Below are 25,865 nucleotides of genomic sequence, written 5' to 3'. Positions count from 1 at the left end.
CACTGAAATCCCCTCTTTTTTTGGCAGAGCAGCCCTAATGAGAGCCTGGGAATGAGCACACTCAGTTCTATACTGGGAAAGAATGAGCTGGACTAGACGACCCGTATGGGTCCTTTCCACTTGGGACATTCTCTGATTCCACTAATCCAACAAAGGACATCTACTTGTGATAGAAGGAAATGAAATATTCAGTATCCAGTCCTCCCTACATCCCACCCTACGTATGGTCACACAGAGAAAGGAAAGGGAAGCTGCAGAATTGTCCCCAACTGCTCTTCCCTGTACCACTGCCCAGCACTATGGGGATACCTGGCTTGGAGAACCAGGACACAACTCCCTCACACTCAGTTAGCAACTGCTCACACCGCTCATCCCCTTCCTTCCCCTCCAAAAACAATAATAATAATAAATTGGGGTTCCTGCAATTCACCTGCATGAGTTTAAACTCAAAATTCAGTCCCCAGCAGCTTTTTTTTTTTTCCCCATACATGTAGGAAACAACTCATTTGGAAGAAAGAGAATGGAAATGTTAAATCTGAAAAAGACAGTGCCTGAGACATAACCACCAGCTTGTCCCTATTTCACACATTCCCCAACAGCAGATTACTGGGGTTGTACACACAGCACTCCGCAGTGATGGAACCAGGCTACGTTTATGAGCAGCTCTGCAGATGTGTCTGAAGCACATCCCTTTCTTCCCTATCACATTAGACATTCAGTACAGCAACCTGCCCTGTGGCATGCATATTCTGTGCTTATGATCTTGTTTTCCAGCTGAAGCCATTAATGTACAACTTAGTGCAAGTTAGCTGTCTCCTAAGACATACCCTGCTCTTATCAGAAGCAGCACCAGGGCAATTCTCAAAAGAAATCATATGCTAAATTCTTCTCCCTTATACTCAAATACGTCACATACATTTCCTGCAAGAACCAAAGAACCATAGTCACTGTATGGGGAAAAGAGACAACAATGAGGCTGTAACTCACTTCCAGGCTTCAGCTGGTTTTGCACCCATTTCACCCTCATATTTTTTTTCTGTATCACAGGAATAAGTGATGTAAAGATTTAAAATAATATTTAAAGAAGAGTTGATAAATCTAATTACCAAGAAACGTGATGGAAACTAAACTTGGGTCAATTGCTGGATGCTTCCCATACTCACCTCGTCACTTCTACTCTGCTGTAAAAAAACACTTCCCTGACAAAACCCAACAAACACAGCCAAAAGGCAATGGCTTCCAAGGGACCTTTTTTCCACAGGCTGAGTAGGTCAACTCAGAAGGAAAGAGAAAGCGTATCTGTGGAAGGAGAGCAAACCAAGTTACAAACATCCCATGAAACAGAACCCTACCATGTCTGAAAAGGTTTTGGTCATCCCCAAAACTGCCACACACACAAAAGCTTTGAAAGTGCATGGAAGCATGCATGAAGCAGTCAGCCCAACTCCTTGCTTCTCTGGGTCTCGTGGATGCCATGCCTTGGTCAGGCTGCTGATCCAAAAGCCTGGCTGCTCATTGCAGAAACAACAGCAAAATGGTGCTGCCAGTGGCAATGCAGGTATGACCACAGCGGGGTTGACAGAGCTACACAAAATCCTGAGATAAGCTCAAGAGTTCTGTTTTTACCAAAAATCTTTGCTGTTTCACTGACTGACGTCCTATAACTTTGTTCTCTCTCTCTCTCATACACAGACGCAAAGAGAGCTTTGATTATTCCAAGGAACCAACTAAAGGCATCAACTAAAAATAAAAACAGATCAGCTTAAACATCTTCCTTAAGAAAAAATATATATACACTCCTACTCCACAGTATGCTAATTAATATAACAGAACCAATATTTTCACATCAAGGTGAAGAACCATTCATTTTCAGCATTTTCCTAAAGAGCAGATCCATTTAAGACGCAATTACCACCAGTGCAATTATCTGGCAATTTGCTCACTAAATGACTTCCCAACACGCGTCACCTAGATAAGGCAGTGCCTTCTTTAAAGTCACTTTGAGCTGCAGAAAGATGAACCTGCGGGGAATGTTTTCCAAAGGATGAACATCTTGATTCTCCAACAACAAAGCAAGGCTCCCACTTCAAGGAGTAACATAGAATCATAGAATCACCAAGGTTGGAAAAGACCTAAAAGCTCATCCAGTCCAACCGTTCACCTATTACCAATAGCTCCCACTAAACCATGTCCCTCAACACAACATCCAGCCTTTCCTTGAACACCCCCAGGCTCGGTGACTCCACCACCTCCCTGGGCATCCATTCCAGTGCCTGACCACCCTTTCTGAACAGTAATACTTCCTCATGTCCAGCCTGAATCTCCCCTGCCGTAGCTTGAAACCATTCCCTCTGCTCCTATCACTGATGACACGAGAGAAGAGGCCGACCCCCAGCTCACTACAACCTCCCTTCAGGAAGTTATAGAGAGCAATGAGGTCTCCCCTGAGCCTCCTCTTCTCCAGGCTGAACATTCCCAGCTCCTTCAGCCTCTCCTCATCAGCCCTGTGTTCCAGACCCCTCACCATTTCGTTGCCCTCCTTTGAACACGTTCCAGGGCCTCAATATCTTTCTTGCAGTGAGGGGCCCAAAACTAGCACAGCACTTGAGGTGTGGCCTCACTAGGGCTGAATATACGGGAACAATCACCTCTCTGCTCCTGCTTGCAACGCTGTTTCTGATGCAAGCCAGGATGCCATTGGCCTTCTTGGCCAAGGCACACACAACGTACAGATCAGTGGAATGGGATTTTTTTCCTCCTTGCTGCATAAACAGCAGGCGGTATGAATACTGCAATGGAAAACACATCCAAGGGATCTTCATAGAGAAGCACACAACTGAAGTTCCTGACTACATCATGCTTTCAAACACGGGTGAAGACCTGCTAGCAGGTCACTTCTGCCCATCCATTTTTCTGCTTTAACTACTTACTGGTTTCACAGAAGTGTTTCACATGGAGCTGTGCTGGTGTCTGGGCAATGTAACTAAAAGCAACTCTTCAGTGATCTGGAAAAAGGATAAATAGGGAGGTGACAAAGCCCGCAGATTTCAAGTTTTGTCAAACTTCACATTTCCTGATCAGAACTGGGGAAAGATGACACAACCCAACGATGCTCAATGCAAGCTGGTAAAACACACAGAAGGCCACCTGTGCACCCAACCAGCCATCTCCAAACTGACCAGGTAGAAAAGAGCTCACAAAGATTCTGTGATCTCACTGCCCTCGAAACAGGCAGCAGGGAACTCGAGTATCAGGAGAAAGCCTGGAAAAACCAAAGCTTTGAGCCTCCTGGACCCCCAAAGCAGCAGCCCTTGGCTTGGATCTGGAGGGCAACTCCCAGCACGCAGGGCACAGCGTAGCACTGAACATAATTATCTGCTTATCTCCAAGTAGTTTCCCAATCTCCTCCTTCTATTAATATCTAAACCCACATAAATCATGCTGACACTTGAAGCTTGCAGAGCTTCCTCCTGATCTGCAGGAAACCCTCCTCTGCTTCAACTTTAGATTGTTGTTAATGATCCATGACTTTTAACAGTTTGTGACTTTTAATTAATGCATCCTCATTCAGATATGCAAAATACCACACATCTACTTTTGTGGTTCCAGAAATGTAAGACAGACTGTACCAGATTGACCAAAATCAATCACTTATCTTTCAATACAGAAAATTCAAAACAGTGCAGGATTACATGGTAGCTGTGACAGATGTATCTTACTTCACTTACAAACTGGTTCTGGTATAACAGGGGTAGGAAAAGCACTGTTTTATAAACACAGGTAGTGTTAAATGGGATGGATCAAGATGAGCTCTTCCCAGAAAACAGGATGGGATGACTGACCAGTATTCTCATGTGTTACCTTGTTATCACCAAAATGCAGATTGACTTCTCCATTTACTGTGTTGTGATGCCTTTACCGAACAGTACTCAGATCTGCATCACAAGAAAACCCCCCTTTCCAGGGATAAGCAGTACTTCCATTTTGCCCACCAGACTGCTACAAGATGGATATTTTGATCATCACATGAACACAAAATTTTGCTCTCCCCTGAATCGGTGGAATTGGTTTTGATTTCCAGTACACCAGCTGACAGCACAGCCTGAAATAGAAGCATAGCACTACAACCAATCCATGAAAATTAATTTCAAATAATGTAATTCTATATGCAGAGAATGCTTTAAAGCCACACGTTCCCACAGCACAGCACACACATCTGCAGTGATAAGCTGAACTGCTCCATCAGTACAAACTCTGCACGTAAGCGATAAACATTCTCACAGCGTGGTCACAATGATCAGCAATAACAGACCTCAGTGGGACAGGCACTGGTGGCTCTCCAACCAAGGGATGCTGCAGCCTGGCAGGACCCCTGCTCCATGCTGCATCCACTCTATCACGGGGGATTTTCCTCCCACCATACAACCAGCTGCAATTTCTCTTGCTGCAACTCGTTCCTGCACTAGACAAGCCTGGCCTGGTCTCCTGCATTGCTGCCCTTCAGGCACCTGAAGGCACCTCAGCCCAACTCTGCAGCCACCTGTCTCTGCTCCAGCCTTTCCTTCATGCCCTCACACTGGGCATTGGCTGACACCAGGAGGTTCCTCAAGACCCTCCATGCCCTGCACAGCAGCCCTGCCCTTCCAGCCAGGCCATCTGCTGACCTTGCACTTCACCCCATCAGCCAGGTCACCCAAAGGGAGACTGCACATAAACCTACAGCTGAGCATCACCCAGCAGGAAGTGACGTATACAGAACTTCGCTCTCCTGCTTGTTCAGATTAAATGAGGAACAGCTGCTGTGCAAATGTGATTTCAGCACTTGCTCTCTGATAAGAGTGGCAGCAGCCATTTCATTCTGATGCCATGTGGCTGCAATGATAAGAAGATGCTATCACACAAAAGCCTGAATGAGCTCCTGAAAGGCCCAGCCTCCTCCAGACATGCAGAGCATGCCAAGTTCCACTACCTGCCTTCCACAAGCTTTCACAGATGTTAACTTATTTGGTAGTTTTCTTCATGACGGAATAAATAGTTTTTCTAAGGTCCTGGCCAACATAAACAGGAAAAAGCTCTGCGTTCAAAGGTCAGGCTGTGCATGCCTTCTGTGTTTTTGATGTACAGAGGATGTTTGTGAGGATGTTTTGGATGTATACAGAATACAAAATCAGGAGGACGTTAACTAACATCCAACTCATCCACCGCATCTTAAATAATCAGCAGAAATGCTTCTTGATGAATATGAAATGCTTGAAGAGCTGCAGCATTTATTCTAGCAGACCTCAATTGCCAGCATTTTGACCATTTGCCACAAGCACTCGAGAAGGACAAACTCACAAATGTCACTGCATCTCAATTCAGTAGGAGCACGAGCAGCTCCACACAGGCATTTGCTGACAGCTGTGCAAGCCATCCCTACGTCCTGTTTCCCTACATGCTGTTTCCTCTCCCTGCATTTCTGGATGTGTTAACAGGGCTCCCCACCACCACTCCTAAAGAATAGGTTTGCACAGGGCCACCCAGAGGCTTCCCCTAAGCACACCAACCCACCTAAAATCCATTAATTAACAGCTAGACCTGAAAGAAACACTACAAGTGCTTTTAAAATTGACCACAAAAGCTGACCATGGCAGAAGGCAACTGATTGCTGTGGCTGAATCTTTCTCAAACATGGACAGACTGATTTCCCAGGTGAAACAGCGCGCTAAGGTGCGCTCTATGGGATGCTGATAAGGCTGTTCTCTCTGTCTGTGCACTGTGCTGCCACTTCATAGAATCACAGAATGGCCTGGGTTGCAAAGGACCACAATGATCATCTGCATCAAACCCCCTGCTGTGTGCAGGTCACCAACCAGCAGCCCAGGCTGCCCAGAGCCACATCCAGCCTGGCCTTGAATGCCTGCAGGGATGGAGCATCCACAGCCTCCTTGGGCAACCAGGATGACCTTACCACCCTCTGGGTGAATTTTGTGTACACCTTTTGTCCTGAAGCATGTGAGGATGTTACAGTTCATCTCTTCATTCCGGCTTCCAGCCCCGTGACCTCCTTGCAGCCGAAGCACGAAGGGCTCATTCTAATTTCAAACAGAGCAACAATCTGCACATTTACGTAACTCCATTCAGTCCTTCCCCTGACATCTGTGCCTCAGCAGAACAATGAAACATAGTAGATGCAATACAGATGGCAGGCAAAGTCCTTTAAAACACACAACTCACATGCTTTCACCCTAAATGCATAAGCTGGCACTAAGTCCAGCACCTTAACATCCCCAAGTTTCACAAGGAACCACCCTGCAGCATGTTTCCTGGCATCAGATGAATGCAGTCCCAAAGAAGTCACTTAGTATAATCTGTTTGCAGTGCAACAGAGAGCAGCAGTTTCACAAGACGGCCACAACCACCTTTCGTAATTCAGTCAGATGTCTAACTCAAGGTTAAATGGAGTCAACAAGAGAAAAAGAAATGAAAGGCTTTTTTTACTTGACGGCTTTCCTATTGCCTAACCTATGTTTGTAGGAACCCAAGAAGCATCAGGCCCACCTTAGTTTCATCTCAGAAATCAGCCAATCCCTGCCTAAAAGAAAAGACTCAGACACAAAACATTGGCTGTCCCATAAAAAAAGGAGGGAGAGCAGGACCCATACCTGCCCTCAGGAGGCACTTCAACTCATAATGACTTTCACCATTACTTCCCCAAATCGCAGACTTCACACCTTCAGTCACTTGTACCAACCAGTAGAAGTGGTTCTATCAGAAAACAACATGAAGGCTTCATGGTTTTGACTGCAGAGCAACAGACAGAGAAGAGGTTCGGGAAATAATGGTGAACAAAACACAAACAACAACAAAAAGCCCATAATGATCAAATCACTCAGCTGTTAGGAAGGGAAATCCTGGAAGCCAAAGTGCTCTGGTTACTGGGATCATTCCGTCCTCACCATGCAACTGTGGCCTCCACCAGCAGAGCCTCTGCCACATCCAGGACTGTACCTGCTATACACAGCAAATGGGCACAGACTCTTAATGCTACCCACCAAATAGCTTTTGGGAGGTTGAAACGCTGCTGTAACTTAAGCAAAAAAGAAAAACCTCTTCGAAGTGCTGAGCGCAGCCCTCTCTTCAACTGCCAGATCCTGGGAAAGTTCCTCATGAACAACTCCTCCATACAAACGAACACTGCTGTATTCATTTAGAAAACAAAAAACGCTTTATAAGAAAATATGCTGCTCACAATTCGGGTGTAATATCCTCAAACAACAGCGTAATGTTAAGAGTGGCATTCTGCTTACCCAAACTCGAGCAGTGAAATTTCTCGCTCTCTACAAACCAGCAGCATTCTCTCCACTTTTCTTCTACTGTAGGAGACTCATTTCTTCAAGACCCAATTTCATAATAAAGACACCTACACTGCTATTAATGACTCCGTTCTATTTTTCCACTTTAACTGCTGCACCTCAAAGTCCTCATACAGTCAGAGAATACGTACAGTCATACCGAGCAATGCATCACAAACTTCTGCCTGCAGCAAACCGCAGCCCCACGATGAAATGTCATCATGTTCACTTAGAGCTGCCTCAACTCAGCAACTCAAAAAGAAGTCCCAGCATCTCTGCCATCGCAGCCTTTCCTCCTTGCAAAACACAGTGAATGAACCCAAGGCAAGCTCTTCTGCTTTCCATGACGATTCCATATGCGCTTCTGCCAAGTTCCAGTTTAATATACTGCTTCACTGCATTTTATTTGGGATTCTCTGCAACAGATGCATTTATTTTTTTTTTTAATAAGGTATTTTCATGTCTTTTTTCCTCCAACTTAGCGAGGCTGCAAACATTAGGCTATTTAAATACATGATTTGGATAAGATACTTCATGGAAGGTCAGTGCTTACATTCTGGACTGCGGACTGTGAGATCAAATGCACAACTGTAGTGCTATAAGGGGGAATTGAGGTTATAAAATACTAACAGTAAAAAGGAAGGTAAAACTCATTTTCAGCCTTCACTTCAACATGGAACCTCAGCACCACATGAATATGCATTTTGCATTTTCTGTACATAATCACAAGTTTGTAAGGTGCCTTGGGACTTTTGAAGAAGGCATAGAATAAATGAAAATCACTTTAATTAAAAGCAAATTAAAGGGCCTCCTAATCCAAGCAGCAGCACCAAATCCACAGAGACTTTTTCAGAATATAGATCCTTGAAATTACATTGCTTATAACCCTCCCTAATTCCAGTCTCCTTCCCTCACTTCCCCCTAAAGAGGCTCTGAATCTGTAGGAGATCAGGTTTATTATGAAAATTCTGCTCCAGTTACTAAAAAAAGGTTTTGCTCTAGTTTCTGAGTGGCCAGAAGCATCAGAATCCACACGGAGCAAATAAAAATAAAGAAAAAGGGAATGTTTTTCCCAGTACAAGGAGAAGAAAAAAATATATATATATATCTTATTTTATACTTCTTAAAAGTCATTTCAGCACTGATTTAAGAAGATGGAATTCTCTTCCTCGAGAGAAGGCTCTTTCAATACAGCTCAAAAAACAAACCAAACAAACCATATGCTAATATGCTGTCACAGCAGTGGCCTCATGCTAGCAATCACAAGTTAGAAGAATGTGCAGATATAAAATAGATATCATGGTGGTACACTCCTTTGCTATTCCTAGAGCAGGAAGGCATTACCCATTAAGCAGAACCACAGTTGGAAAAGTCCTCCATGACCTAGCCATCCGCCTATCACCAATATTTCCCACTAAATCACATCCCTGTTCCTGCTGGCAGGGCTATTTCTGACACAAACCAGGATGCCATGGGCCTTCTTGGCCACCTGGGCACACTGCTGGCTCACGTTCAGCCAAGCACTGACCAACGGCCACAGGTCCATTTCATCTACACAGCCTTCCACCCACTCTGCCCCAAGGCTGCAGTGTTGCCTGGGGTTGTTGTGGCCAAAGTGCCTCTCCTGTGCTGTACTGTATTTCTGGCTTTTATCAGAGAAGGTGAAGTCACCCATGAGAACAAGGGCTGGCGATCGTGCAACTTCTGCCAGCTGCTCACAGAACTCATCTGTCTCTTCATCCTGGTGAGGCAGTCTATAACAGACCCCTACCAGGACGTCTGCCTTGTTGGCCCTCCCCCAATCCTTACCCACAGAAAGTCAACGTTATCATCCCCAGCCACAAGCTCAATAACATCAAAACACTCTCGAACATAGAGAGCCACACCACCGCTCCTCCTTCCTTCCCTATCCCTCGTGAGGAGCTCATAGCCATCCACTGCAGCACTCCAACCATGGCAGCAATCCCACCATGTTTCTGTAATGGCAACTAATACATAGTTTGCCTGCTGCACGATGGCCTCCAGCTGTTTACTGCCCATGCTGTGTGCATTGCTGTAGATGCACTTCAGCTGAGCCCGCTGCCTCACCCCAATCCTATCATGATTCCCCCAGGCTCATCTCTAGCAGGCCTGGTTTTATCCCCTTCCCACCTCATATCCAGTTTAAAACCCTCTCCACGAGCCCTGCCAGCTCCTGGGCTAGGATCTGCTTTCCCTCTGAGTCAGGTGAGACCCATCAGCAGCCATCAGGCCAGGTGCCAAGTTAACTGCCTCATGGTCCAAAAAAGAACCCTAACCTCTTGCAATTGCACCAGCCTCTCAGCCATGTGCTTATGAATAGGTTTTCCTGATCCTAACTTTCACAGGTCTCTGGCTCACCCCTGCTTCTTCTGATGAATGAAAGAATGAATTTACAAATGCTTCTGAAAAGGAATAGGAAATCTAAAAAATGGGTAATATTATCTTCATTCCTATCCGAAAGGCATTTTACACATATTTATGTCATTAAGCTACTAAGTGCCTCCATTAAGAGAAAAGTATAAATACATTCCAACCTTACGAGAAAAAAATAATCTAAGAACTAATGAAAAGGAACAAAACAAAAAAAGGAAGTGGGCAAAATGCCTAGAGAGACACTGCTTTGATACTGACACATGGGAATAAATGGCAGAGATATTCAGCTAACCCTTTTAAATCAAAACATCTCCCATCTCGTGTGCAAATTTCAACAGCTGAGAAAGCATCCCACTCAATCTCCCGAACCTGGTGTCAGCATGTTTTATGTAAATACCAGCTACCAAGGGGTGTGTTTGAGGCAAACGCTTTCGGGTTCCACTTTGTAAGTTTGGGGTTTACCCCAATGGGAGGAAAAATGGGAATGCTGAAGATCACAACAGGAGGCAAACACAGAGGGCAGAGGACTTTTTTTTTTTAAACAGACCAAAAGATTTACTTGCTATCGAAGAGTTTTAAGCAGTTATTTAGGAAATGAACAGGAGGGAGGCTTGATGACTAAGCCCCGCATCAATATGCAGCAATGTATGTCTCAAAAACAGCCCTGTCCAGAAATAACGCTAGCGTTTGAGAACAGAATGGATCGCTACCATCATGATAACGTCCCCATGGGGCAACCAGAGAAGTGCCAAACGAAACACCAAGCTGCACAAGAGCACGCTCTCAAATAGGGGCAATCAATGAGAAACAACCTACTGAAGCCTTGGGTTTGGGTTACTGAGCTCTGAGTGCTCCAGGGGCAGCACGGGCGGCACCTCAGCCCACTGCCCAGGGAAAGGGCAGCTCCTGCACAGCCATCCCTGCTTCTACAGACACGCAGCTCCCCAGCATATGTTCCACTATAAGGCAATAAGGCTATTATTCTTCTTGTTCAGTTCCTCTACTTTTGTCTTTGCGTGGTATCCTTAAGACGTGACCACCAGCTGCAATGTGGCCATCTAAAGCAGCGTACGGCCACAGGGGATCTGCTTTCCCAAGCTATGCTGAAAGGAAGCCCAGCTCACAGCACTGGGAAAACAAGCATGCAGCATGTAAATGAACACGAAAAGCATGACAAACAAATGTCCGAGACCAGAGGTGAATAAGGAGGCTTGAAGAGTACTGGGAAATAAGATGCGCTTCTGGATATCACACTGGGATTCAGGCAATGCGATTCATTTTCTGGGTTCACCCACTCATTTCTTATTTTTTAATTTATTTTTACTCCACGGATCTATTAAACCACCAAGTGCTTCACAGGGTACACACACGAGCTTCAGTTTGGACAGAAAACAAGAGAGAACCACCTCAGCCAGCCTGCACCACACCACTGCTTGTGTTTGCACTGCTCTTTGCTGTAAACCAGCCCAAGAAGCCATCCAGGTTACAAAGAAGGACAATACGAAAGCAGGATCCTTCCAGAAGGAAGCACTTCCCTGATGTGACTCACAGCCCAGAAACAACAACATTACACATCATCAGTGAGTGGCAGCTCAGGGGCATCCATCAGCGTCTGGGGATGGGCAGAAACCTATTCACAAACTTACGCCCAAAGATGACATCCATAGAACCACAGCATTCTTCATTCAAAATGACAGAGCAGGAATACTCTTAGTTCATTTACTTCAGCCTTTGTTTGCCTTCTCTATTTAGTTTATAACTTTTCCTGTCCAAAAACTCCTTCACATAACAGCTTCCTGGAGGCAAAAGCAAAGACAAACAGACTGGACTCGTCTGCGGGAAGCAAATCCCCAGCTGAGCTGTGCAAACACCGCCTCACTCACAGGTCCTGCAGTCACCTGCAAGTGCTGCTCAGGTAGATGCTGAATCACTGCTGCAGAGCACAGCAGTTACTGGCAGTGGCAGAAACCCCCATGCTAACAGAGACCCATCCCAAAGCACTGCTGCTCCTGGAAGCAGAGCCGCGCTGCCAGACCGTGATAGGAGTTAACAACTTACTTCCTTCCATTCCCTCTTCCACCGCCCATTTAATTCCACTCTACTTCACCAACTTGACAAATTGCACTAAATATTGTCTAAAGAACACATTTGTTCCACTAGAGTGCCCCAGAAACACTATTCCAAACGCGACAGCAAGAGCCAAGGGATGATTATTTCTATTTTTCTTCTCCTCTGAAATCCAGATAAGTACAACAGTGCAATGGAGACAGCTGCAGAGCTCCTATTGCTGAGGCACTGCGTTTTATCAGAACAGGATGCTCACAATCACACACCTCAGCAGCAGGGAACATTTAAATATCACCTTCATCTTCATTTTAGCAGAGCTTTTGAGAAATTCCATCGTCAATAATTAAGATTCAAATAATGAGTGGATAGCTGCACTGACAGCATCACAGCCCAGGAGACAAGACTTTTCCCCTACTAGATTGCCACTTTTCATTATAACTGAGCCTTGACATTAAGCTAACCTACAGCCTTTTTTTCCATTTGAGTTTAAGAACAAATGCATTGAGAGCAGTTTCTCTGCCTTAGGACAGAATCTTCCAACTTCAGGTGCTGCCCCGGCAGGAGAGGACCTTCCCCTGGATGCCCTGTGCACCCACACCAGAGCTGCAGGAATGCTTCAAAACGCAGAAGATGGTTTCATGCTTCTTTTCTGTCACACTGAGGGGATAAATAAAAGCTACTGCCCTCAGGGAGCATTTCATGTTTGCATTTATACAAAGCTTCCTCAGCTCTGAGCAGCCTGGTCTGCTGGTTGGTGACCCTGCACGTAGCAGGGGGTTGAAACTAGATGATGTTTGTGGTCCTTTTCAACCCAGGGCATTCTATGACTCTGTGATTTAAACACGCTGGATAAGTCCCACAGAGACCTGACCTCTTTGCTTGGCTGCTGCCATCCCAAGGCCTTCTTGCAGAAGCTCAGAACTGCTATTTGCTTCATACAGGCAATGAAAAACAAAGACTGGCATACATTTCAGTTATTTGAGTTCCCCTTCCATACAGTTATCCAAACAGGAACAGTGAACGCCGTTCCTCCTTAAGTATTACGACCGGTTCCAGCAACAGGTCAGATGTTCGTGTTTGAAGCTTGGACAAACAAGTAGAAATCCAGATGCAAAACAAAAACTACCGGTGGGAGAGCAAAATGAAAACAGATAAACCTCCTTTCAACAACAAGCGACTGCATATGGAGCCTCGCTGCTCTGCAAACTTTGAGGATGGAGTTTTACAGCCCCAAGCCAAAACACACAATAAACACACACATGGGACCTCCAGGATTTGCTCATGGCTGAGGACAATGATGGGTACTCTGACTCGTCCAGAGTCCCATAGCTTTCAGTGTGTACATCATACACATTTCTCCAGAGCAAAGTCTTTTTTTGTTTGTGTGATTGTTTAAGTCAAGAGGCCTTCTAATTGCATGGCTCTCCAAAGCTTTTATGAACACACCAACGTATGAGTGAACACATCAAATGCATCAGATGTTTCCGAACTTTACTTACTCTTGGAGGATGGGGGTTTGAGATGACAGATTAGAAGATTCTGCACAGGCTCTCCTGCTCCTTGTTTCCTTCACTCCTTAAGCATCAGACCATTACATCCAACCACTGGCAGAAGCCCTCTGCCCCAACCGAACCGTGGTGAAAAGAGAAAAACCCTGAGAACAACACCCCAGGGGCTCCAGACTGAAACGATGGCACAAAGCCTGAAAGCTGAGGACAATTAGCAAGTGAAACCCCCCCCAATCATTATAATTTTGTACGTCCTTTTGAGATGTTACACTAAACATCCGAGCCCCTTTTCTGATGGCAGTAAGCACACCTGTGCATTTAACAAAGTGCAGCAGCAGTGACTTTGCTTTCTCTCTCTCTCATTTCTTCTGCACTTATTGTCAAGGCCAGGACCTTTCAGCAGCTCTCATGCAAAGCCTACACCTGCCAACAAGACTGCTTCAGCTGCGTGGCAAATTATGCATGCGACCATGAGAAAGGATGTCGTCATTTCCTATGTGACAGCCATCCTTGTCCTTCTGGCACTCGAGCGATGCACACATACCTTTGTTACCACGCTCCATGCTTCACTCAAAATTGAAGAAAGCTCCTGCACAAGCTGGCCCCTTGGGGCTGCAACACCAACAGCAAGGTAGCAGGAAACAGTACTGTCAAAATATACACCTCATATATATACACACAGAATAATTCCATATAGTATTACCCAAAGGTGGAAGGAGAACCAAAGGTCCGGATGCAATTCCCTGGACCACAAGGTAGTCCCACTGCAATCTGAAATCCTCACTCATTCAGATGCAAGTGAAAGATTTGAAACCGGTTCTGAAAAGCTTTATCTTATCTGGTCAAAACTCCTGGGCTGACACTCAGGACACTCTGAAGGAAGTCTATAATCTAATGCCATACTCCTGTAATGCTGCTTATTTGCAGAACTTATTTTCCTTTCTCACTTTCTGTTTTACCTTCTGGCAGGACATTAAATCAACGTAAGTTGCTTTGATCTGTGTTGGGAACTGAGCTCTCGTTTGGAATTTTCCTTTCCTGCTCAGGATATCAGGTCAGAAATAGTAAAAGCTCTTTCCAAAATGAAATGCAGTGCTGAAGTCCCAGAGGGCCGATACCAATATCCCTCCCCATTGTCCTGACTGCGTGTGCTTGGAAACAAAGCACACGAACGATTCTGACACTCAGGAAACTTCATAAACAGGCAGTGCCTCACACGTCCATCCCTACTGCAGGAAGGCACAACAGCACAAACCTCTCCCATACCTGCTTGCACACCTTGCAAAACAAGCAGAGCAAAACCAACCGCAGCTGCCAGGCAATGCAGAAGCAAAAGGGGCTGTGGGGATTCAGTACAGAGAAATGCTTTGTTTGGGGTCCAGCACTTGTGGGGAATCGCTGCCACAAACACCATCCATGCTCAATCACCTTGCTTAGCCATAATTAAGTAGACTTTAAAAGAAAAAAGAAAAACCTTTTAAAAACCCACTGGTTACCATCTTAATAAGCAGCAAACAAACTTCAGTGCAAGCTACGACGGCCATTTACAATCCTGGCACATCAGACTGAATTTGATTATGCATTTACCACCAATTAAATTATTTTAACAATGCAGTATTTCACAAATTCACATTACCAAACAACACGTGCTGCAATTAACACACTTTCAGTATTTAAAAACTGATCAAAGAATAGATACGTGATGCAAATGTTTGCATATCTCCAAGGAGACCCAAAAATCTAGAAAACTCAATAGGAAAAAGAACCTATCAGATTCTTTATCAGGCTTTATCAGATTTCTAAGAGAGTTCTTAAACAGAATTAAAGATTACAGAAATATCTCTGTGGTCTCTGAGTTTTGTTTCCATCTGAAAAAGATCAGAACCTATTAAACACCCTGGTAAGAACATCAGCTATCGTCCAACTGGGCAATCTGATCAAGTACTCGATCTAGCTGTCAGCCACCTTCCCTTTGGTAAGAGGTGGAACTCGGTGATCCTTGAGGCCATTCCAACCCCTGTGATATTTCCGACTACTCATTTTACAAACCAAAACTGGCCCAAAAAGTTCCCTTTCCTTTCTACTTGTGGTCATGACTCTACTTTGAAACTGCATTTATATTCACAGAATGGCTTGGGTTGGAAGGGACCTGAAGGATCATGAAGCTCCAATCCCCCTGCTGCGGGCAGGGTCACCAACCTCCATATCTAATATGAGACCGGGCTGCCCAGGGCCCCATCCAACCATATACAATACAGTATTTAAAAATAAACAAAAAACAACTACTTCAGAGAAAGCATCATTTCCTCCTGATCTAATGAGTCTTTAAAGAATAAATAGTAATTTAAACAAAAAAAAAAAACCAAAAAACACTTGCAGTTGGATACACATAAAGAATAGTCATAAGGCAAGGACAGCGCTGAGTTGCTGTCTCATGCCCATAGCACAGGGGACATCCTGCACTGCTGCCTGGCTGCAGCAGGATGAAGCAAAGCACGGCCATTCATGGCCATTTTCCTCCAGCTTTGTTGTTTCTGTCCCAAAGGAAGATCCCAGGCTCCCTGCACGCAGCCTGCTGCATGGTGCCCTGAATAGCCCCAGTGTCAGGCGCTGTGAACAACGGGGTTTTGTGGCCCTGCGCTCGGGGCTGAGCACCAGCCTGCTGCACGGCCACAGATGTGCTTCCGTCATCTCTGCTTTAACCTGCTCAAGTAAACACAACAGTCCTTGAACAATTCAGCTTTCTTTGCTCTTGCTTGCACTCCTCACCAACCTGCACTAACAACCTCGCAGCCACAGAGAGCCCCAGAGCAAAGCACCGGCAGGGAACGTTTTGCATTTACATTTGCAAGGTGGTCTCTGGATTCAGATCTTTCAATGCCAAATGCTGAACCAGGAAGGCTCACTAACCGCTTCCACTGCAGTATTTTTTCCCCAGCTGTTTTTATGAAGCCGTGTGATGCTGGCCCAGCACTGAGGCCTTAAACTACTGCAGGAGGAAGCAGCGATTCCATAGGGCCTGTGCACAAGGATGTTTGAACAGAACTTATTGCCCCAAGGGAAAGGAAAAGCATAGATACAAATAGAATATATAAAATACACAATAACCAACATCCAGAGTTGACTAGACACAGGCAAATAAGCGGATAAATAAATGGACCCAGGACTAAATGGAATGCAGGTGTCTGCATTTCCCTGCTCGAGTCTGAAGAATAAAGAGAGAGCTCAAGGAAGCCAGCTTGTTGGGTGATGGGCACAATGCTGGGTGGTGCACATACCAAAGTTTATACACTGGGAAATAGAAGCTCTTAAAATTCCAGTAGTACTAAAATAGCAACAGAACTACATTCCTGGAGGCTTTATTTTTGCAGCTTTCACAAACAATTTGCCTTTGAAAATGCATGAATACATGAAATTAATCTTGGGAAAGCACAGTATCGAGCAGAGTATTGAATGCTGATGAATGCTTTAGCACTGAGATACAGGAGTGAGAACCTTTCTCCAACCACGTTTCCATCCTGATCATGGCAGAAGCAGCACCCTCGGAACACAACCAGTGCAACTCATGCTTCTCATAAGGGAAGCGTGAGCTCTGCATGCATAAACACAAACACAAGCCAAACAGAGCAGGGCCCGCTGCAGTGGCTGAGGCACAGCTCCCTCCATCCCACCAGCAGCTGGGCCTGAGCAGAACACAACACACACTCACACTTGGTACAGCACAAAGTCTGCTTTGAAGGACAGCGTTTCATTCCGCTTACGAGGATCACCTCACTACTGGGAGGAAGGCTGAATAGCACAGAATTGTAGAGTCACAGAATGACTTAGGCTGGAAGGGAAACCAATGATCACCCAGTTCTAACGCCCCTGCCGTGGGCTGGTTGCCCGTCTAGCTCAGGCAGCCCAGGGCCACATCCATGCCATGGGCACCTCCAGGGATGGGGCACCCACAGCTCTGGGCAGAGGTGCCAGGGTCTCAGATATCCTTGCTCCAGCTTGGGCTCCAGCTCCGTGGATGCAAAACCCTTTGATTCAGTGCCTATTCTGTACCAAGCTTCAATGTGTCCACTGCTTAAGAAAAGACCACATGAGCCTCATTCTTAAGGCAAGAAGCATCCCAGAATAGGTGCTTCATTTCTTGCAGGACGAGCCTTTCAGTTTGGGGTTTTCATATTTTTGTTTTAAATAAAGTACAGTAAAAACATTTCTCCTAATGGTAACTTTATAAAAGGAATGTTTTCAAACTGATCCCACCAAAATTTTCCTAACATACCCATCATCACATGATGCCAGTTTGCCTGCCCACTGTCACCAAGCCTCTATTCCTTGGCCATATGAAAACACTATTCCAGCAACTAATGATGATTTGTGTCATACAGCCCAGGTACTTGAAAGCCACTTGAGCTGTGCCAGGCCCCAACTTTCTGCTTGCCACAACATCCCCATCATCAACCACACAATCACACAGCTGCCCTCTGCAGACAGCTGTACGGATTTGACACCCAGTGTGCAAGCCCAGGGGGTGCCAACAAGGCACAGCTTCTCACTTGTGGGCTGGGTGCCTGTGTTGTAGGGGAAACAACCATCACACCTCTGACTCATTGACTTGGGATCAGTATCTTGCAAGCAGCTTAGGGAAAAAAAAAAAATAAAAAAAAATCAAATCTGGTGGATCCATTCAGCACAAGATGAGATGCAAGGAGTTGAGGGCAGCAAGACAGGTGTGGCACAGCTCTGCTGGAGAGGAGCCCCATTCAGCAGTAGGCTGAGTGAAAAACTGGAGATCCACCAACTTCCCTGCTTACCTGTGAGCCGTACCATAGAATCACAGAACAGCCTGGGTTGAAAAGGAGCACAATGCTCATCCAGTTCCAACCCCCTGCTGTGTGCAGAGTCACCAACCAGCAGACCAGGCTGCCCAGAGCCACATCCAGCCTGGCCTTGAATGCCTGCAGGAACAGGGCATCCACAGCCTCCTTGGGCAGCCATCGCTGGAGACATTCAGAGGTGGCAAAAACAACAGCACAGCTACTAGAGTATGCAATGGCACAGGCCAACATGTGGTAAGCACAGCTGCAGCAGAACAGGCTGGAAGCACTGGACAAGGAGATGATGTTCTGTAGAAGGCCATTAAACTCAGCATTTAAATGCAGGTAGGAAGGCAAAAGAAAGCCTAACATCCCTGTGAAAAACGGCACAGAGCTGTTTTCCTAGCTCCTAGCACCAAAGCTGATCAAACACTGCTTTTTCCCCCACTCCCCTTCAGGTGGGATGCTCTGTGCGCTGCAGGATGGTCCCTCACACAGCAGTCCTGCCCCTGATGCTGGCACCTCTAGGGCAGAGCAGTTCCTCCTGGTAGAGGACAGACACAGCAGGTCACAGGAGCAATGGTTTCCTATTTAGACACAGGTAAGATTCAGGGTCCTGTCTTGCCACAACAACCAAATGCACCCTCTCCAAAGCAGTGGTGCAGCCCTGGCACTGCTCCCAGAGCTGTGCTGCCCCATCCCTGGGGGTGCCTGTGGCCATGGCTGGCCCTGGGCAGCCTGAGCTGGGGGAGGGGGAAGGGAGATTGTAAGGTCCTTTCAAATGTATGCCATTCTTCTATGATTAGATGAAAAAGCAGAATTTTCTCTTGCTCTCCTACTGCTGGAAGAGTCAGTGCCACGTGCCTTTCATCTCATATCGCAAGCAGAATAATTCCCAATAAAAAAATTACAGACCTCCCACTAGAGGGAATTTCCTAATATAATCTTCTCTCTGCTTTCAGCATTTCATAACCAGCTGCTTTAAGTCCAATTTAAATATGAGTGCTCTGAGCAAAACCATTCTCAAAAAACCCGCTGAGCACCTGAGAGCACTGGCAGCACCGCACAGCATCCCTGCACTGCTCCTCCTGAGCCCCCACCTCTGCTCTAGGAGGACCAGGAGGCCTCCACCCCATCAATAAGAGGGGACAGCCAGGAAAACACCACCTGCATTTGAACAGGACACAGAAAATGGAACAGCTTCCAAAGAGGCACTGTCTTATAAGCAGCTCTGAGTGCTGTAACAGTGATACAGACGTGGGTTCACAGCAGCTAACAGCAACCTGGAACAGGTTGTCTAAGGAAGTTGTGGATGCTCCATCCCTGCAGGCATTCAAGGCCAGGCTGGATGTGGCTCTGGGCAGCCTGGGCTGCTGGTTGGTGACCCTGCACACAGCAGGGGGTTGGAACTGGATGAGCATTGTGCTCTTTTTCAACCCAAGGCCATTCTGTGATTCTAATATGAATTCTGTGCTTGCATGTTGTATCACTGGAAAGAAAAAAAAAAAAAAAAAAAAAAAAAAAAAAAAGAAAAAGAAAAACAACACAAAACCAGCAACAAAACAACACACCATACGGAAGGGTTTGGAGTACATGGGGAAAGGAAATCATTCCTGCAGGTGTGAAAGAGACTGGGAGATGAAGCCGGAATGAGTAGCAAAGCGTTCATAAAGAACTAAGCACAGAATCTGAGTGCCAGGAGCTGCATTCCCAGGATTAACCCCCCCATCAGCAACGTGGGGTCCGGGAGGAGCTCCCATCTGGGACCTGGGGAGCCAGGGCTCCCATCTGGGACCAGGCAGCACATTGTGATTGTGATTGAAAAGCAATTGGGGGCAATGAGTAAAGCAGTTTAACCTGAAATTAATGAGCTTTTGACAACTGCAAACAAAGCACTAATGTGGGTCCATTTACACTAATCCCAGTATTTAACAGAGAAGGCATATATCACTTCAACTTGGTTACACAAAGGCTTTCCTTCTGCTGTGTGAAAGCTGTTTTGCCACCACCCAGCTCTCAGCAGCAAACTCTGCCCAACTGTACCAAATGAGCAGAGCATATCACAGCAGATGCATGAATGCTGTTGAATGATCAAATATTTAAGCAACCTCGTGCAGTATAATGAAATACATTCACGGGACGCAGATCTAAATTACAGAACTCGGAGGTGTGCAGGGTACCTGGATGCTCAATGCCACGTACACGCAGTGCTCACTGCTTGCTGAAATGCAAGAGCCCAGGGGAGCAGAGCTGCAGTGCCAGCAGCAACTATGGGACAGAATCATTAGAGAAAAGTTGGTTGAAGAGGGAGATGGCCCCCAGAGAAACAATTTAAAATGCACCCCATGAATAAGTGAAGCTAAGTAACTACAGCCCTTTGCTAAGCCTACGTATGGAAGCCTCAAGAAACACACCAATTAAAACCCCTTTGTATCAAAAGAATGAGATTATCATGATAGTACAGTTGTATGTTTCTTTCCCAGTTATGCTCCAACGACTCTTACAGCAAGGAAATCTAGGAAGAAACCTCTTAATTCCTGGGTGAGTTTTGCGCCTCACCCTGCTTCCAACTGATTTGCAGCTTTGTTTTATGCTTTTCCCTGCTGGGATCTCCTCTTACTGACAATTATTACTCTACATTAAAAAAAAGAAAATCTATTGTAATGTGAATCAAAAAAAGTTTGAGTTGGAAGGGACCTCTGAAAGCCATCTGGTCTCATGCCCTGCAATCAGTGGGGACACCCACAGCTCCATCAGGTGCTCAGAGCTCATCCCCTGACCTCAGGGGTCTGTAGGGATGGGTACCACACCTCTCCAGGCAGCCCGTGCCAGTGCCTCACTGCCATTATTGCAAACAACTTTTTCCTTACACTCGGTCTAAACCTCCAGTCTTTTAGTCTGAAACCATTTCCCCTTGTCCTATCAGTTTCAAAGACTGAACGTTTTTTTACAGCTGGTATAAAGGGGACAGTGAAATCCACAGCTGAGTCACGCCACATTTCCCTGCGACCATAAACTTCCACTGCAAGCAGTAACTCTCCCCAGTAAATTTACTTCCAGTTTTGTTTTTCCCCTTTGCCAGGAGTCACCACTGATACCAGATCTGCGACTGCTGCACACCAAGCCCGAGGTCTGTGCCCAGATCCTTTCACTTTGCTGCTTTGGCAGCAAGTCAACAGCAGACAAAGGCAAAAGGGCATTTTTAGGGCACTGCTGCATCCCCCAGTAGCATGCAGAGCTTTGCCTCTCTGGCACAAAGCACACAAAACCAGCCCCAAACCAGGCTCTGTGCACAGAGCTCTCACTGTAGGTAATCAGTTGGTGGCTCCCTGTGAAAGCAAAATCTCAGCACGCTGCAATTCCAATCACAGTCCAAAGGCATCCCTTCTCCTATCAGCAAGGCAATCTCCCACTCATTCTTCCAGTCCCTGAAGGCACCCATCCTCTGCAGACATCAACATAACACATTTTGGCAGCCAAAAGGATTCATCAATGGAATTACTACACCTGCAGAAAGTAAATGGAAGTAGAAAGCACAATACTGCTCACATATCTTAGAAATATGCCCCACACTTAGAAAACAAATCCTGGACAACTGCTGGTGCAGGGTTTCTCCTAACCTCTGCCTCAGCAGCATCTAACTGCAGCTCTGACTCACACAATTCTTCCAGTCTGTTGTATGCATTCATTTAAAGAATATCTACAGCTTAGCAAAGAGTTCGGAATAAATACGGCCACTTCAAAAATAAGAGCAACCCCCATAGGATTTGACACTAGAATAAAATAGTTATTGGACAGGACAAAGACTGCACGCGGATGGAGCGTTTGCAGGGCACGGGCAGTGAGGTAAATGCAAGAGTGCTGTGAGCAGAGCTGCAGAGAGCCTGCAGGCAGCAGCCGGGTGGCCACAGCCACTTCTCCTTCCGCTGGAATTCTGCTGCATCACATCAGCCACAGCCACGTCTGAATCACTCCCTAGGACCGTGCTGAGCCCATTCAGCGAGCATGGCAGGCAGATACTCACAAACTCAGCCCCACGCAGAACAGGCCTATTAGAACTCTTTAATAATGCATGAGTTCAATTTACGACACATTCAATTGTGGGGCATCACGTTACATTTCAGGCCAGTTTTCCTTAATACGGCGTCCAGAGTGCAGTAAAATAAAACCAGGTACCAAAACCAGTGGTGATGCTGGGAGCTGCCTCTGACTGCCATGTGGGCAGCAAGAGCTCGGTTGGATGCAGAGCCCCACACACTGTGCAGGCAGCAACTTGCAAGCAGGTGCTTCTCTGACACACAGCCCAACATCCAGAGCAGGGCCAGGCCTTGCGGTCAGCCCTGAGCTCAGCACTACAATTACAACACCCACCTTCTGTTTTAATTTCTTTCCCATCTCCCCATCTGCTCCGAACACATCACTCTTGTAACCTGACAGAGCTCCCAAGGGCCCTTTGCTCTTATTAATAAAATCAAACATGTACCAGGACACGGCACAGTCTCCTCTCCAGGACCATCAGTAACAACAAAAGATGCATCCCAGCACATCCCATACAATCTCCAGCTGCAGGATCTCCAGCTGGTGTTAAACCCACCCTGAAGATTATTTTGGAAACAGAGCTTGACATGCTATACACGTCATACAAATAAAAGGTTTACAAAACAACAGGAACATTCAAAGGGGATACAGTCAAAACCCTCCCATACTTCAAGGTGCTGAACAGCTGCCCTGCACAGCAACTTAAAGGAGGAAGGCCACTGAGCCACACAGCAGACTGAGAACTGCTGTGCCTGCCCTAACAGCAGTGCAGCCAACAAGACTGGCCTGCAGCCGTGGTGCACAGCTGTGCAACCAACCTGAAGCACTGCTTGTCCATCTCATGAGAGAGCACACGCACTGTGAGGCAGCTGTCTTGCAATCAATGGCAATGGTTTAAAAGTGCAGCTCTCACTGAAACGATGCTCAGACCACCCTGTAAGAAAGATAGTGAGAAAATGCAAACTCTCCCAACCCAACTCCCTCTCGCTTAAGGCAGATAAACATAAACGTATCATATAGAAAAGTGGAAAAGAAAGTGAAACACTGAAGCAAACAAGGACTCAAATGTGTTAAAATAACACCTGTGCTCCACAGGCTCGGGATAGGTTGCAATAGCCTAAACATCACAGTCGTGCTGAATGAGGTATATAAAGATCTCTGGTTCTGTTAAAGGTGCCTAGGAAGCTTTTAAACAAGGAGCTCCGTGCTTATTTCTTAACTTGGTAAAACACGCTACATGCATTTACTGATACAGCATCTGTTACCCAAAGCGCAGCCAGCACAGATGGCCGGTGCAACACAACGCAGCACCTGCGCCGTTCCTCTATTTGCAGGCAAAGACAAAGCAAACTGAAGGAATCAGGTGGCACAGCCGTGGCCCCCAGCAGCACAAGGAGCCCCAGGTCAGCCCCAGCAGGAACAGTGACCCCAAGACCACCGTGATACAAACCATACTAGGGAGCTCCCAGTGACCCACATGGAGATCTACCCAAGATGATGCCGTGAGCTTCCAGCCGAACATCACTCATTTCCATCCAACTTCACCTCCGCATTCACGCTTAGGGGTCCTTCAAGCACACGGTGCCCATGCAAATAACAGCATTTCCCACTACAGAGCATTTCTCAATCCTCAGCCCTTATCTCTGCTTCCTGCAGCGCCGGCAGCACCTCAGAACCCAGCCAGGCCATTGCTTTTGGCATCACCCCATTACCAACCGCTGTCAAACGGGGAGAGGAGAGGAGAGGAGACTCGGAGCCATCTGCCCCCCGCCTGCCCTTTCTGAAGCAGCGCAGCACATCTCCTCACCGCAGACGGTCAGAAGTTGTCCACGCGTTATTGCTGAGCTCCGGCATTATTTTTTTTCCCCGTCTTAAGCAAAACCACAAGCGGGGCGGGGGGTTACCACCGAGGGCTTGGATTGGGATGCAAAAGACAAGCATGTTTCCACCAAAGCCTCGTGTCATTCCCCCCCCTCACCCCCACATCGGCCCACGTAAAACACGAAGTTCGAGGCGGCTCAGAACCGCCGGGCAGCGGGAGGGCCGCTATCGGTACCGGCACCGGCACGGACGGAGCGCGGCGCTCAGAGCGGCACTCACCGCTTCCGCACGGCCCCGCAGCCGCATCCCAACCGCGACCGCCGCGCCGCCGGAGCCCCGCACAGCCGCTATGGGAGCCCCGCCCCGCGGCTCCCACCTGCCCCCACGGACGCAGCCCGCTCACCGCCGAAGCTCCCGTCGCCTCTCAGCCCTCCCGCCGCCGCCGCCGCCGCCGCCGCCGCCGCCGCGCTCCGCTGGCGGCTGCCGGGCCCCGGGCGCCGGACCGCGGGACGCCCTGACGGTCTCCGGCGCTGGGCAGAGGCGGCGGCCAGGCAGGAAATTTCGCTCCGCCGCCGCCTCCCCTCAGCGGAGCCGCCTGGTGGACGCCTCCCGCATAGGCGGCTCCGCGCCGCTCACCTGAGGGAGGGCGCTGACGGCCGGCGCGCGTGGCGGCGGTGGGGCGCGTGGAGCCGCTTTCTGCTGGGAGAGGAGGGGATTCAGCTCTGAGAGCTCCGACATCCGCACGGACTGCCTCCATCAGTGTGGGTGTTCATCCCCGGGAGTGCCTAGGACCCAGCTCCAGCCCGGTCCTGAGCCCCTGAGCTGTGAAGCTGTCCCTTCCCCTTGGCTGGGCATGCAGGACCCTTCCAGCCCTAATTAAACTGCGTTGATTCCATCACGTGTACGCGAGGACTTCCTTTGTTTCCCTCTTTGTTTCCCTCTTAATTCCCCACCTGGAGGGACCCCGGCACCCTCTGGGCTTCAAACCCAAGACCCACAGACAGCCTCGTTACAGTGCTACCCACCATGAGCAGCAAGGCAGGGCAGAGAAACCCAGAATAGAAACATCAAGCTGCAAAGTAGGACAGGGAGGAAGGGATTACCGAGGGGAGGGAGAGGATCAACGAGCCCAACTTCACGCCTTGCCCTCCTTTGTCTTCAGTCCCACAAACGCTTAGTCTGGGGTACAGAGAAAAAAGAAATCTCTCCCCCAGGAGTGCCTTAAACACACACAGCTATGAGGCACTGCATGAGCTGCCCAGAGAGGTGGTGGTCCCCATCCCTGCAGGCACAAAGGGCAGGGGATGGGCTCTGAGCGCTGATGGAGGTGTGCGTGTCCCTTTGCACTGCAGGGAGTGGGACCACGTGGCCTTTAGATGGCCCTTCCAGCTCAGACATCCTGTGATTCCATGAACTTTCAAACACCCCATCTACGTGCACCGCCTTTATTTCAGTTGTACTGAAAGATATCAGACTACTGGGGATTGTAGAATACCATCAGAACAAAATACCGGTGCATCTGTGAATATCCGTGTCTGCTTAATGGTCTCATAACAACGTCCCTTTGGCACCACGATGACTGGGAAGCAGCGATTTACGGCACTAAGACCTTTCAGCAGGCCCATTTGCACAGCACCAGGAAGGCGCTGGTCTTAATGAACCCTTTGGTGGATGGAGTGGTGCAAGTCAGCAATTTCCTTGTGAGTAAATGTTTGCAAGAAATTGTGTATTAATTTGAATGACTGCTTTTATCCAGGCACTCAAATAGAAGGGATTATGACACGTGCTGGGTACAATCGTGTTTTCTGATAGTGCAGAAATTAGAAATGCTGTTTTATTGTGGATCAGAAATTAATTAGTGGTGAGGAAGAAACATGAAACTCAAGTTGTACAAA

General features: G+C 47.2%; 1 protein-coding gene across 6 annotated transcripts in view; it reads right to left on the bottom strand.

Moving 5' to 3' along the window:
* Positions 1-24,859, bottom strand: part of PTPRE (protein tyrosine phosphatase receptor type E) — an 84,054-nt gene extending 59,195 nt beyond the window's left edge. Inside the window, exon 1 of one of the 6 annotated variants that reach the window (XM_048946156.1) lies at positions 24,607-24,859. Coding sequence is in view for 2 of the 6 variants with exons in the window: in XM_048946164.1 (XP_048802121.1) it covers positions 23,957-24,003 (47 nt within the window). In the remaining 4 variants the exon portion in view is untranslated. The other 5 variants (XM_048946158.1, XM_048946161.1, XM_048946159.1 and 2 more) reach the window with 5 other exon arrangements.
* Positions 24,860-25,865: the final 1,006 nt, after the last annotated feature.

Source organism: Lagopus muta, chromosome 5 (genome assembly GCF_023343835.1).
Source record: "Lagopus muta isolate bLagMut1 chromosome 5, bLagMut1 primary, whole genome shotgun sequence".
NCBI classification, from domain to species: Eukaryota; Metazoa; Chordata; class Aves; order Galliformes; family Phasianidae; genus Lagopus; species Lagopus muta.
This window is presented reverse-complemented; position numbering and strand designations above follow the sequence as displayed.